The sequence below is a fragment of the Channa argus genome, chromosome 3 (genome assembly GCF_033026475.1).
Source record: "Channa argus isolate prfri chromosome 3, Channa argus male v1.0, whole genome shotgun sequence".
NCBI classification, from domain to species: domain Eukaryota; kingdom Metazoa; phylum Chordata; class Actinopteri; order Anabantiformes; family Channidae; genus Channa; species Channa argus.
The window spans coordinates 8,835,518-8,851,191 of record NC_090199.1 but is presented as its reverse complement, the minus strand read 5'-3'; the positions used below and the strand labels follow the sequence as shown (position 1 = coordinate 8,851,191).

The window sequence follows — 15,674 nt, the reverse complement described above, 5'->3', positions numbered from 1 at the left end:
CGTCTGCGCTCACTGTGCGATGTGTTGGAGCAGGCGGGGAGGAACAGAGGGAGGGAGCTGCTGCGGCTGCTGCTGCTGCTCCTCGGTGAGAGAGAGCGAGAGAGAGAGAGAGAGAAAGACCAACCCAGCGCAACACAAGGTAGGCTGCTAACCGAGAGGGCAGCATGGCGGGTCTACAGGACTTCCAGCAAGGCAGCCACTGTCACAGAAAAACGTGGATCAATATACTATTAGGAATATTACAGCTACTTTTGCCATGCGTCCAGCACGGAGGGGCTCAGCTGCAAGGTTTGCTCTCACCTTTAATTTTCTGGTCGGTGGTGTACCTTCAAAATGACCGTTGCACAAAAAAGTACGTTAAGTTAGCTTGGCTGACTTGACAGCCAGCGCTACAGAGGAAAACTGGTAACGTTGGCGAGTGGGGTTGTCCAAATATAGCATAGTAACCCAACTGGCGAAATGTGGCCAAAATGCGTTTTCATGTTATGCCCTGGGCAATATTTGACTTGGAATATGTCTTAACAGCCTGCTAGTTTATGCTAGCTGCCAGTTCCCTTTACTGTTAAGTAAAACGAAACGATAACTTGGCAGGGAGGGAAGTAGCGTATTCTCGGGGCTTAAAATCGATATTTAATCATTATTGTTAGCGCCGTAATACAAGCACCGGTGTTTTAAAGTAGCTCTACTAAGCTAAACAGCCGTGTGTGTGTTACAGCAGTAGGTAGATGTGTTTTCCAAGTTCGTTAGCCACCGAGCTAACGTTGTTGCTAGTCAAGCAGCTAGCTAACAGCCTTTGTCAGGCTGCCGAGGCGAAGTCATTTCCTCACTTGTTCGAGTGATCATCTTTCCCTTTATTTTCACTTCATTCGTTTGGAATAACCTCTAATAGTGGTGCGGCCTCGTAGCGGCCCATGTGATTATTTTGACTGCTTTGATGCGGTGCATTTTCAACAGGGTGTCTTTTCCTAATTTACCCACTGTTAATTAAACGTCTTGCTTCCACAAAGCTCTGAGTCAGATGTCCACCAGCGTGGTCGAGGTCTGGCAGCCAGAGGATGCGGACCCATTAGTCCCGCTTCAGGTAATCATAATTTCCTTTCCTTTCCTTGCATGTATGAAAGGGTGATTGAGAGTTTCTAATAGAAACACTATGCAAAACACACACCATTCAACAACAGTTTTCAAATGCAGCCAGATGCATGAGCACGTGTGTGGGTGGTGCAGCCCTGTTGTGTTTTGTTTCCACTTTGCGCACTTGCACCTTTTATAATAGCAAAAGGCCACGAATTTATGATCGTGACACGATGCATATTTCACATCTGTAGAGCTAGTATTCACTTGACTCTTGGAATTAACCTTAGCGTGAATCCACCTGTCATGTGGTTCTATCTTATTACCTTTTGGATATGTTTCCATTGTGGATTTCAGTCAATAACACTTTAGGAATGAGGCTTTGCAATTATTTGCGTTTCCTTTTAGTTTGCATGTATTGCTATTTGAACTAGTTGTGCAGGAATCCAATTTACCATTTATTTTTATATTTTTAACATGTTCAAGTAGGCGTGTGTTGCGATTATGTAACGGTGCAAGACAAACACAAACAGCAGGAGTTCAGTGTTTAGTGATAACCTGACTGTCATGCTACCTGAGGGGGGTGTGGCATTTTCTGCAGCCCTTAGTAAACACATGTAATTGGCATTGATATGTGGTTGACAAATAAAATGGTACCACACTATTATAAATGCATCCAGAATGTTTATGATTTTCTTCATTAATTGTAGGCTTTCTGTGGAAATACTGTCACCTTGTCGATAGTGTCACTTTATTTAGTAAAGTTTAAATAAAATCATGCTTTGGAACCTGCACACTACAGCAATTACCACAGACAGACCACACATGAAGGGTGACATTCTTTCATTAAGCGCCAAAGGTAATTTTGGGTGTTTGCTGGAGAAATGTAATAAAAAATATGTTCTAAAGTAAAATTGTGAAAGAAGGAGAAGCACATTAATTTTTGAAGTGTTTTTCTACTCATCCCCTACTTGTAAACCAGTTGGCAGATGGCAAAAGGTACGTGTGCTGTGTAGGTAGGCGTCAGTGAATGGAGCAATACATGGCTTATGTGAAATAGAGCGTGACATGTATGTCTCTACTCTATTCTTTAGTCCTGCTGTAGCTATATTGAAGCAGTGATACAAGAGGTAGGGTATCATGTGCTATCATATGTAGTTATAATTAAATCAGATATCACATTTAGATAGCATACATAATCACTAAGCACATATTGTGTGCATAAGCAGAGGGCGTAATTTTTCCATCTTCATCTCCTACTTGTGATTTTGTAAACAGTGACTAATGTTTTGGGTTTGACTAAGGATCATATGCAACTCAAAATAGGTGACTTTCAGCTCTCTAGTTATTATTAGAGAATTTCAGGCTTTTCCATCTGCATACTTGAGTTCTGTGTTTTGTATCCAGGCCATTGTCATAAATGTTTAAACACCCTGCATCTGGAATTAATTTACAAATGGTGCAGTTCTGCTTTTGAATATTCCCTCTGTTTTAATACTTAACCACCTGGAATAAGCAGCAGCAGCATGTGTTCTATCATTGTTGTGCTTAACCATGCGGAAAATGAATTTTGGCACATTCAACTTAAGCCATTAACATGCCCAGCATCGAAGATGCTGGGGGCATTGTAGGATATATCAATTGGCACATTTAAAACTGCAACCTTTGACTTGTGTCATGTGTAGACAAGCAATGTGATGTTATGCAGTGAATTGGTAAGTCAAATGTTATTGTTAAAATGTGATATATATACATGGTTCTTTTTTATTTTTTTTTTTATGTCATCAGTCCTATTAAAGAAATACTGCCATAAAGCAGCCATGCTCTTGATTTTCTGCCTTGCCTGCAGTGGCTTAATGCTCTGTAATAAGAGACATTAAATGGGTATCTACCCTAGTAGAAACAATGTAGGCCTATATTTTATTAGTTGATATATGATTATTGTCCTATAACCAGAGCATGTCCCTCTGATGTAATTTCCTTTTAGTTTTCAATATTGGAGCCATAAGGACTCTCATTGTTCCTATGGAAACTGCATGCTCTGCATTTGATGAGACCTGAGCTTATCTGTGTAGGCCATGCATGATTCACATAACCTACACTGTAGTTAACACTGTATCGCTCTTATTTTCAGTCAACTATAAGCAAGCTTCATTTTCAGTCAGCCATTAGAAATCCTCAGTCTGTGAAAATAAATGGTTGCTCCTACATTATGTTCATTGTATATTTATGTATTTATTTTGAAATGTTCTTCTGCATTTGACCATATTCCCTCAGGTAATGTTAAAACTGCAACTAATCTTGCAGATCAGTCACATGAAATTACTAAGTTGTTGGTTGGTTGGATGGCTTGATCCAAACCACACCATTGCAATGTAAAAAATCTGTGATCTTTTAACTTGGTGCAATACTGGTTAAAAAAGCAGTAAACTCAATACATATTGTATATTAACATGCACTATGTAATCTGGTTTGGCAATAGTTTGAGGTGTGCACATGATGTCCCATCAGTTTGCATTGACATGATTTTGTGATAATTCAGTATAATATCTTACAGGATGTACTATAGTCTAAAGGACACATTATTATTGCTACAAAGTAAGAGACCAAAATAAGTGAACCTGATTATACATTAAAATTTGTGGCACAATATAATTTTCTCTTCCTCTTTACCTCTTGCAGCTTGCAGCGTTTGGTTTTATTTACAAATAAATCGTATTTTATGCAAGAAAAAGCCTGACCATTAAACACAAAATAACATGCAAATGATGCACATTGAAACATAAAGAAGCATATGTATTAAAACACTTGTTAGTGAAAATTATCTTTATAGCCACAAGGCTGTTTGTTTCACCTACATATAAACATGCCACAGTGTGTAGGAAGAAATGGGTTGCATTTACCTATTCTGACGAAGTCTCTTTTACTTTCACTGTCAGGTGGAGAAGGAGCGCAGAAAAGATGGCCTTCCTTTAGAAGACAGGTAAGCCCTTTTTACTGACTCTACTGTGAGAACAGCATGATACTGAAACTCTTTGTGGGTTTTTCACACATTTGTGATGCGTTACACATTCATGGCAATCAGCAATCATATGAAAAGGGCAATTAAAAAACATTTAAACCATTAAACATCACTAGTTTAAACATTGGTTTAAACTAGTGGCACTTGGGAGCAGGTACAGACTTTCCACCAAGCCACATAATTACAGACAAACCTCAAACCAACATAAAGATTGCATCATACAGAAGGGTTTCTCTTTTATAGTGTACACTAGAATCATACACTGAGACCCAGAATGAAAGCAGAGCTGTAGCGTGGGTTCAGTTTGTGGACAGCGCAGTGGAAAAACAGGCCTACCTCTGCATCACCAAAGAGTGTGTGATGTGCTACATACAAAACGTGTGCCAACTTACTGTAAAACCTGCTCAGCAAACTGTTTTTTTTTTTTTAATATGCAGAATTAGACTAACTATAAGGTGACATGTATTTACACAGGCAAATGACATAAGTTTGAGGGGAACGCCAGTGAGGTTTTCTAAATAGTTGCCGACTCTATGCAGGCTATGTTGTTTATGCTGGTGAGAAGGAAGGGGTGGGGGGGGTGACGGAGAGAGTTTGGGGTCGTGTGTTAGAGAGGCACAGAACCAAATTCCTGACTAATTTTAGAACTCCTTGAAAGAAAAAAAGGGGGGAGGTCTGTCTTTCCGAGCTGTTTTTGTTGCTGCTGAAAATTGTTTAGAATGTAGACGTTTGCAGCAATATTTTAGTTAGAATGTCGTGATGTCATTACCTCCTCGGAGGAATAATCTTAGAGGCTTGTCTGTTCCTCTTACTCTAAACTAGTTTTTAAGTCACACATATTGCAGCATTTGCACTAGAAAAGAATTGTCATGAATGTAAATGTCCAGCCTGTTACCTTAACTGGCTTCATTTGTATCCCACACTTAATTGGACCCCAGCATATTAGGTACTGTACAGCCGACCAGTCTCTGTAAGATGATTGTAATTCTATACTGATGAGTTGCCATTATATAACCTGCCATGACTGTCATGATAGTTTAAAGTCCTAAAAGGAAAATTGTGCAACCTAGCAAAAGATGAATTGCCTGCAACACTGTATGAAAACTGCCCCAAACATTTCAGAATAGCTGAATAGTGCCATAATATTATTAAAGCGCAGCTTGGTATTTAAAATATGTTAATTTCTGTAGATAAATGATGTTAAAGGGGAACAACATGTGTTTTTTAAATGAGAAGTACTTACCAGCCTGGGAAAACAGTAGTTTAATGTCTGTTGTGTGAGTTGTTTATGTATAAATGCAATCATTTTTATATCAACCTGATTTGTAAATTTAAAACATACAACCTGCATTAAAAAAAACTGGGCTGGGGGGTATGCTCATAGGTATTAGCATTTACTAGGTGGCGTAAACCTAATAAACATTCTCTCAAGTTGTGTTATAGGTAAAGGAAATACAATTTACAAAATCTTTGTTTGTTTTTTCTAAATATGTTTCAAGGGTTTATGAAAATGAAACACTTCATCACTGGGGTACTTCTTTAAAGTAAGTTGCTTTCAGTTGTGGTATAAGAGTTCATCTGGTTCACACACAGCTGAACAGTGTGGGAATATTCAATTCAAATCAACTTTAATTCTATAGCGCCAATTCACAACAAAGTCATCTCAAGGCACTTTCCAGAGAAAAAATCAAGACTATAAAGATTTATAGAGAAAACCCAACAATTCCCCCTGGAGCAAGCCCTAGGCAACAGTGGAGAAGAAAAACTCCCTTTAACGGAAGAAACCTCCAGCGGAACCAGGCTCGGGTTGGGCGGCCTTCTGCCTTGACTGGTTTGGGGTGAGTGGAAAGTGAAGAGAGAAAAGAAAAAGAGCAACAACAAATCACTGGGCAGGTTGGTGGGACCTGTAGCTGCACACTGGAAAACGGGACAGATAGAGGGAGACAACTAGAGGAGAGACAAGACTCAAAGTTAATGTCATACAGTGGTGACAAATATGGGGTGAGAGGAGAGAGGGACGAGCAGGAAATGCATGGGGGTGGATCCCCCAGCAGTCTAAGCCTAGAGCAGCATGACTATAACTAACTATAAGCTTTATCAAAGAGGAGGGTTTTAAGCCTAGACTTAAAAGTGGCTGTTGGCTGTTAAGCACAGGGAGGTGACAGGCAAGGGAGCCTTTGTCGCAGTGTTTGACCTGGAGACCTCTAGAGCTTTGGGCTTTAATGCTGCTCGTGCCTGGGTTATCAGACACTAGGCAGGCCTGACAACACTCTCTCCCAGTCTAAAGAGCAAAGCAGGCTGCAGATACAGAGGTTAATGTTATCTCTGAGCCCAGTCTCGTGTCAAAATTACTTGGCTCTTGATCATTTTAGCTCTTGAATCAGTTGTTTCTTAAAATACACTGGCTTTTTATGATGGCAATGAAAAATGATCTCCCTGACACAAGCCTGTGGAAATGTTTCAGTTTTATTGTTCTTGTTTCCCTAACATTAACAAGTGTTTGAACACGAGTTGACCTAAACTCTCCCCAGGTCTTAACCTTTCCCCTGGTGAATGGCTGAGGTCACTGCTAACATTGACTTTCTGTGAGTTAGATCCAAGGGATCAAATAACGCCAAACATAACTTGTTATTTTTGTGCCACAGCAGTGGACAGAACAGTTGTACACACCTCAGTGATATGCTATTTTCTAAAAGGGAAGTTTGTGTTGCACTGCAGAAATACTAAGTTAATTAGACACAAAGTAATTGGCCTCCTTCACCTTTAAAGTACATAAGAAGAACCTAATACTAAACTACCAAGCGTGTTCTCAGTGTTACATTTTGAAACTGAAACTGACTTGCATATTAAAATGAATGTTTTGATATTTGCATTAATCAGCAAATGTAAATTGTCATAAGGTTCCAAAACACCGTCTTTTAAAATATTCTTTTATTCCACATCGTAATAGTTATCTGCTTTTAAGAAGACAAATTCTTAGGTGAAGTAGAAACTGCTAACCTTTTCAAACAATGCTAGATCCATATCACCTGTCTGTTATCATGCGATACCCATCTGCAGAGGCAGATGAACTCATTTCTCCTTCACATTTGACCCCTCATATGCTCACCCCCACAGTTTCTTCCCTCAAACAGTTTAAAGTTATACTTTTATGACATGTTATGATTTAAATGACATTTAGGACTTCAGAAAGTGTGAGAAAAGGTAGCACTTCTTATGCATATATAAGACAGTGCCCCACATAGTCAAACCCCATTGCTAGCCTGTATGTTCTTTTGTGTTGTGGTATTGCATTTTTTTAATCTCAAGCTAAATCTGCAGCAGGAGGGAAATGCCAACATATTGTTCTAAAGCAGATGCCTCATTATGGACGAGGCATGATTACAGCCCAGTTGTTTCAGAGCAATTGCTTAAACAGTAGAAGTAAGATTGACTATGCATCCGACCAAAAAAGAAACCGATATATTGCCCCAATTGTTAGAAACCACAGATTTAAGACACATTTTTTTTAAAAGGCTGGATTTAGACAAGATTATGCTGATCTGGAACTCTACCGCTTCAGTTAAAACTGCATCTCACCACTGTAGCAGGTTGGTGGCTATTGTTGAAAAGAATAGACTTTATATTTTGGATATTTGGTTTTAGCATTTTTGAGCAAACTAACTTTTTAATTGTCAAAGAACCAGTGGTGGGATTATCATACTCTTACCAGCCCTTTAAATGCCACCAGTAAAACATCATCTCTAATTTTATTAGCTTTATAAAACGAAACAGATACATGTCAGTGGCTTTTGTCCAAGGCAACTACTACAACATTAACCCAAGCAAGAGTGGCATCAGCTGGATCTTACCCAAGGACACTTGGGTTCACCAACCAAACTGCAGCAGGTGCTACTGTAGGCACTTTCAAACAGTTCTAGGTACTTCGTTCTAAACAATACCGCTTAGGGAGCCTACCCAAAAATTTCAGGAGGTCTTTCTCTGTTTTTGATTTGCACTGGCAGTAGGAACTCAAAGTGAAATAGCTTAGACAACAGTTGATCTAATTTATGAATTTCTATAATGTTTTGTAGTGACTATGCAGACTTTTGTTATACCCAATAAAATGCATGTTTCTCCCTTTAGGCACATGGGAGCAATAGTTTGTATTTTAACTCTGACACCAGCTGTTTAACATTTTTAACTGCTATGAACACAGGCCATAGGTAAATTACCAAAAGGTTTGTTAAAATAAAGTTGTTCACCTTGAGTTAAAAGGTCAAAGTTCCCGGTTGCCACCATATCTCTTTTGGCACAAGAACAGACCGAAGTTCCCAGTCTTGCAGGATTTGCAGTGTAGAACAGTCTGAAGATGCCTTATGATCGAAGTGGATCTCCCCAAAAATTAGGGCCTTTATTGTAACACAAAAATCCTTACGCACACCCAAGTGCTTGTGTGATGTAGTCATTTAATCTGGTTTTGCTTACTGTGAAAATGATTTCTAAGTAACTGTGTTAATGATAAATTGTATGGTTCTAATCATAGTATTGTTGGGTCTTTATGTACACTCATATGTTGCAGGTACTTGGTGTCTTTTGGTGTATTTTGATATGTATTGCTAGTGGTAAATAGTTGTTACAGTTCAAGTTAGCCTGAAGGCAATTCTTTTCATAGAATTGAGCAAAACAAAATAGCAGCTAATTCTTGGCTAGAGACACAAGTCTGACTATTGGCTAGTGACAGTATTTGTGTAACTGGATATAAAATCAATCATCAACACTGTTCTGTTAAACACAAACCACACTGACCAAATCAGATGATAGAGGTCTGTACACTCTGACCTTCAATAATACAAATGAAACAAGTGCCTTGACAGGACATTATTCATTTCAGAAATGTCCACATTTGCATTTATTTTATCAACATACTGTAAATACACAGAGGTATACAAAGAGTATGCCTGTTCATCATTCAGTCTCCATAAATGGTTGTGTTTCCAGCTCAGTACAGTATCTCAGAGTATTTCATCATACAACAATAATTAACAATAATCGAATGCCTTAATAAAACATACCACAAAATCAAAGCTGAGGATAATAAAAGAAAACTGTTTTTTTATTTTCAAGGCAAATTTCTATTTGACTCTAGAAAACCATATACCTATATTACATAAATAATGATGTATGGATTAACAGCTGCTAGTACAAGTTATGGATAAAATTACGCCACCTTCACCAGCTGCCTTTTTTTTTTTTTTTCCCACATCACGACTCTCAAGTAACAAAGATTTTATTGGCTTTTTGTGGGTTTTGTCCTTTTTATTAAAAACTGTGTATAAATATATTTTAATATTAAACTGCCTGGTGGTTTAATGTTTTGGTTGGTTAATGTCTATGTGAGAGCTGGTGTTTTAAGAGTTTCCTGTTTTAACTGTGCGTTGTGGTTGGTTCATCGTTTTTAGACTTTTTCATATGCTGTGCATTTGTTGTGAGAGAGAAGCACAGGTTATAGATGCACCTGCCATATTTGTCTATATGGGACATTAACATCAGCCTGTTGTGTGTTAACTATATTCAGTTAAAAAAACTCAGTACTGATAAACATAACCCCCTGCTTCAAGCTGCCTGGCTTTCTTGTGACTGCACCGTTTGAATTCGGACAAATCATTGATAAAACAACGGTTCTTCATAAATGTTGTCTTTCTTTTAGCTCAGTTGTGGAATTTCTCTCGATTTTCTGGAATATCGACATGTAGACCTCATGGCTGTTTGACATTATATTTGTACCTTGTGTTTTTATGAAACATGATCAGATTTTACCTTAAGTAGGTCACAAACACATTTGCCTTTTACTGTATTGATTCCTGCTCTGCAACAACATATTTGTTATAAGGCACTTTTAAAATATTGTGAGATCATTGTTAATCATTATGTGTACACAAGACATTTTTATATGGCAGTTCAAGAAAATTAGTGACATTACTTGTAATTTTATTTATGTAACATGTAATTATTTAATTTCTGTGCTAATTTCTAGTCCGTTTGTTAAGCAATAAGGTGGGTCAGTTATTAGGTGTGATTAATTAACCTTTCACATTCTTTTTTAGGTGTTGGTAAAATATACAAACCTATTAAAACTGATTAAATATATGTACTGTAATTTGGCTTTATTTATTTATTTTTTAATTGTGTGTTTTTTTCTGTCCACCAGCTCCTCTTCATATACCCGGGAGAATGGGAGGCCATTGCATTTTCAGCCCCCAGTGTTGGAGTTTGGGATGCAGTAAGTCCTGCTCTCTCTTCTTGGTTTTAATATTACGTGCCTTAACAGGCATACATGTTATTCACTGTGAACTAAAAGTTATGAAACGTCCTATGGTCACCAGTTGAGAAAATTTACTTAATTTCACCACCTGATGTGTGATGTGGAAAACTACACTAACTTCATTTAGTAGAAAAAAGACAGTGGTTTCATACCAAGTGACCAGTCACTGACATGAATCCGACTAAATAGAAAGGTTTCCTAAAAGGAGTGGGAGTGGGACATTAAAGAAAAGACAGGATTTCCAAATATGGCAATAAGCTTACTTTCCCAGTATCCAGCCACATGAGAGGGCGAAAAGGCTTCTCTGTTTTCCTCCATACTTTCAAAACAGCGGTAATGTAATGTAATGTTGTGTCACACCACATTGCCCTGTTTGCGCAGTAAGAAGTCCCAAGCAGCATTTCATGATGTTTTATCATGTTTGCAATACAGTCGCGCACACAGCCTGTGGTTTCTTCTTTCTGACAAAACTATGGGGACAGTAGTGATTCTACTGTTCATGTTTAACCCACACATAATTAGTTAATAAACAAAAGAAGACACTGAAGCACTTGTGATAGAAATATTAGAAAACAGTGAGACATTGCAAACACAATTGAATGCACTTGAAATATTTATTTATTTTTTTTAATAAACTGGTAGTGACTGCAACAGTAAACTGACCACAAGACCTACTACCAATACTAAGCAGTTTATCTTGGTTGCAGTTTGAACACGTTTGGCTGTTTGGCATTTGATAATCTTTGGTGTAGAGGATCATGTCATGTTCAGAAACATTGAACAAAAAATTGTATTAACAAATTACTCTTATTTAACCTTTATCAATCAAATAACAGCTTGATATATATATATATGTGTGTGTGTGTGTGTGTGTGTGTGTGTGTGTGTGTATAAACAAAACACATATATAAATATATAAATATAAACAAAAAACTATATATATATATATATATATATATATATATATATATATATATATATATATATATATATATATATATATATATATTGTTTTTTGTTTTTTTACTGTTTAACAAAATAACTTTTTGTCCTGATTTAAGTTCTGTTGAGCTAAATTTTAGTTCAGTTGTTTAAAGTGAAAGTGAAGTCAAACACAAACAGGAAATGAAAAGTGCTTCAGTTGAGACTTGGCAGAACATTTGAGATGAAGATGTAAAGGTAAAGATAACATTGTAGACTTAGTGTTTACAGGGTAAAGTCTCCTCAACTGCATTTCAGGGGCTGCTCTCAAATACTACATTTTGATATGTTTATGTTTATGTTTGCACCTTAAAAACATTTTTGCAGCTAAAAGCCTGTAATGTTAATATTACATCTTATGAAAGTTTGGTAATCATATTCTATTGCATGCCCACTAATGATTACATGAAAGTACTTGGTAAAGATAAGATTTCCAGACTACTATTAAAGGTGCAGATTGGAATAACCAGTTCTTGTAATACTATTTCTAGTAGTTTGTTGATGGCTTTCAAGAATAGGTCCTGCTTCAATACTGCCAATGTGTTTTGAAAGCAGTGTTCATAAAGCTTTTATTCCAAACACACCTCTGCTTTACATTTTTCGTAGTATTGCAATGTCTATTATTTGCTAATTTAGGAAAATGTAATTGTCTGAATAAGAATGCTAATTAGCTCAAACATGATCTGTATGTTTTTTTTAGATTATGCAGGTTAGAATGAGGCTCAGATGCAGCAATTGTTTTTCTTGTTGAAGAATAATATTGTATATGTGACTGTTTCAACAGATTTGTTTATTTTAGCTTAATTTATCATCATTTGTTTACAATTATTAGATTAAAGAAGGAAAATGTGATTATTTTAAACCTGGAAAAAAATAACTGTTAACAATTCAAATTAATGTTATGTACTTTGTGTTCACAAAAACACAACCAGCCAATTAATACAATTTAACAGTATTAATCCACACTACTCATTCTCAATTACTGCAGCACCCATAGTATCCTTTAATTACACTATACTCTATTGAGGTTAATTGTTGCCAAAGAACAAAAGTAAAATTACTTGAAGACATGCACACACGTTGCATTATCTTTAAGATCCAGTCAAATTGACATTTCACTCATGTTAATGTGACTCTCAGCCATTCAAACTGAATGCAGCACACTTTATGAATGTTGGTATGCCTTTAAGTTCCTCTTTTTATGATGAGCAGAAAACATAACATTATAAGGTTGTGTTAAAGTTATTTGAAATAAAACTATGGTTTAAATCAGTTAGAATTGCTTGGGAAAGGGATTTGACAAGAGAAACTTGAGAAACAATGTATTTCTAATAGGTTACAGCAGAAATGGCCAAAGCCGCTGAGCTAATCTTTGAGCTTGTGCAAAGCCTTTTAAAGGTTTTGCTTTTGTCCTCATTTGTGTATGTATTTTGTGGCACCATGGCTTTTCTAAGATTAAAAATAAGGAGCTCCCACTTGTTACCTATCTGTTAAGAAAAAATAATTTGACTGTTAAATAGCAGGTTTTTAAATTAGCATTTACCACAGTAGCTTTTCCAGTGCTAATTTGTTAAATGTTATCAAGACTCATTAGAAAACATGTGAATAAGCTGACTATTATTTCTAAACAATTATGTAGTTGAAAAATGTCCTCACATTTGGTTCTCAGGTGGCCGTGGTGTCTTATGAGTAAAAGGACAGAGCCCAGGTTTTTATGATGCTTTTCTGTCTGTGTTTACAGGCCGCTGGGGTTGCCAAGAGCTGAAACCATATATATACACAACCCCAGCCAGGAGGTTCCTGTGACATTGCTGTCAATGTTTACATCCAGCAGGCATTTTTACATACCTTCCTTTCACAGAAGAGTAAGTGTCCATGTGGCTGCACCTCTGGGTGCACATAAAAACCTCATGTATAATGTACAGTATAGTATAATTTCTGTATTTTATAAATTATTTTGTATTTTTTTAAAATCTTGTTTCAGTGACTTAATGTCTCACGCTTCCTCTCTGTCCTAGGTGATACCACCCAGAGGGAAGGCATCTTTTAAACTAATTTTCCTCCCGTCTGAGGAGGGCAATGTAGAAAACACATTATTTATAAACACATCGGCCCATGGGCTGCTGTCATACCAGGTCAGTTGGATTAGTACATGTCCTGCTGTATAGACAGAGGAGGTGTTCAGTTGTGATGGCAGTTAAATTCCTACATCATAATGCATGTGATCCTTGTTTTTACTCAGCCTATAGCCTATATAACCAGATAGTAGAGTGAACGATGCACACGTGTTACTTGTATTACCACAAAATGCATTTATAAAAGCCATATGAAGCTTTTGTATAAATGTGTCAAAGTAGCAGCACATCAGACTGTTGTCTGATAGTAGATAGTTGCTCTCTCAAATGTGCATTCCCATGCTTCAAACTGCTGTTTTCTTTGGGCTTACATTCACTCCAGTCTCTGTCTGTCTTGTTTTACCCAAACTGGTTTTGCTAGTGTACCACTTTAGGCACTAGTTTTATGACCTTGGTTTGCTTGATTTATACACACCTTTGTTACCACCCTTGGTGGCCAATATTATATTTCAAATTGTAGCTTGTAAAAAAGATAATACTTGTTGTATGTGTGCATCAGTTACATTTTTAGTTGGTTAGAAATAAGAATATGAAAGAAATAGGTTCTACTAGGTATATTCCAGAAGAGCAAAAAATATGATTTATGTCTTAAATTTTGTCCATGGCATACTAAATGTGCACCCTAGTGTTTTATTACATGTACTTATTCATGGCACGCACACACACCCAGACACACACAAGCCCAGACTCGCTTGTCCAGCCTTTAACTGTGCCACTCCCGTTTTATATTTCAAAGACATTTAAATGGTTTAGTCATTCATGCATTTTTTTGGGTTACAATGAATTATCAGTTGACAATTTCTAGGTAAACTTTCTGTCCATTTCTTGTAATGCACTGTAGTTAAGTCGTGTAATTTCTGTAATTGATATGATTCACTTAAACCTGATTTGTTTTGTGCTATGTACAGTGTTGTGGTACATGTTAAATGACTGTAGAATGATTAACCATAGATAACTTGGTAACAAGGAGCCAGTTTGGCCGGCCTTGCATGCTTTTTATCTTATCGTTAAAATATTTTAAGTGAGGACCTTGAAAACCTTGAGCCAATCACATCACCATTTATAGTATCAGAAGCATGTTTGGTCAGTACTTTTTCAATTCATTTGTTAATTGAGGAAGTCAACCAGAGCCTGTAAATTTAAACCCCAAATCTGCAAAATGTTGGATCATTTGTAGTTCTCCTTTTATTAGCTAATTTTACTTATATTGTATGTCTCTGCATGGATAAGCGGAACGCATTAGCTAGCATGTTGCCACAGCTCCAGACATTCAGTGATGACCCTTTTGATGACCCTGCTCAATAGTTTGATTGTTGACATCCTGGACTTAATATCATGTGCATGATATAGTGTCTTTTTTTTTTTTTAAATGTGAACCGGTCTTTTTTGCAGGTATTTGGTGTGGGAGATCACCAGGGTTCATTAAAGTCTGTCCAAAGAAAGGATAGTTTGCTAATATTCCCTCACACACAGAGCATTAAGCTGACCCAAACTCAGGTATGTGTTTAAATGTCCATGTATTGGTTTGTGCACGCCCTAGATAAGTGAATAGCACATCATTGGAAACAGCTGATTTCCCCTTTCCTGCTAGCTCTGATAAACAGATGGCTGCATACAGACACACTGAGGCTTTGTGATACACATTAACACTCAAATGCTGTCATGTATTTTCTCAATATGTGTAGTGAATGAGAAGGAGCCCTCAAACCATATTTTATTTTATCATTTTTTTAATTTACTGATTCACTTTTTGGGGGTTAAACATTTTTAGCATGCAAGTTATATCCACAAAAACTCAACTTTTTTCACCAAATGTCTAAGTTTTTATTTCACATTGTTGTTCATACTGAAAACCAATAATGACAAGTTGGTGCATAGTTTTAGAAACAAACCAAGATAGTAAAAACGTGTTAGAAGCTATCTGAAAGGAGTCCTTGCCTCCACAACAGGAAGTGGGGTGGTAGTTGCAAAATGTCAGCTCGGCCAAGTGCAGAGAGACTCTCACACTCACATTGACAGCTGCTGGTTTTTTTTTTTTTTTTTTTTTTTTTTTTTTTTTTTTTTTTTTTTTCCCTTTTTGTTTTTTTTCTCAACAAGCTCTCCCACATATAGGTAAAACACTCACTACATAAACAGAATATTTATAATTATGAGTTTCATT

General features: G+C 36.8%; 1 protein-coding gene across 2 annotated transcripts in view; it reads left to right on the top strand.

Moving 5' to 3' along the window:
* The first annotated feature begins 122 nt into the window (after window positions 1-122).
* Window positions 123-15,674, top strand: part of tmem131l (transmembrane 131 like) — a 29,293-nt gene continuing 13,741 nt past the window's right edge. For both annotated transcript variants that reach the window (XM_067497652.1, XM_067497651.1), the window contains exons 1-7: window positions 123-288; window positions 1,008-1,081; window positions 4,011-4,054; window positions 10,284-10,355; window positions 13,120-13,243; window positions 13,397-13,513; window positions 14,906-15,010. In XM_067497652.1, the coding sequence (XP_067353753.1) occupies window positions 165-288; window positions 1,008-1,081; window positions 4,011-4,054; window positions 10,284-10,355; window positions 13,120-13,243; window positions 13,397-13,513; window positions 14,906-15,010 (660 nt within the window). In that variant the 5' untranslated portion in view covers window positions 123-164. The remainder of the gene's footprint in view (window positions 289-1,007; window positions 1,082-4,010; window positions 4,055-10,283; window positions 10,356-13,119; window positions 13,244-13,396; window positions 13,514-14,905; window positions 15,011-15,674) is intronic.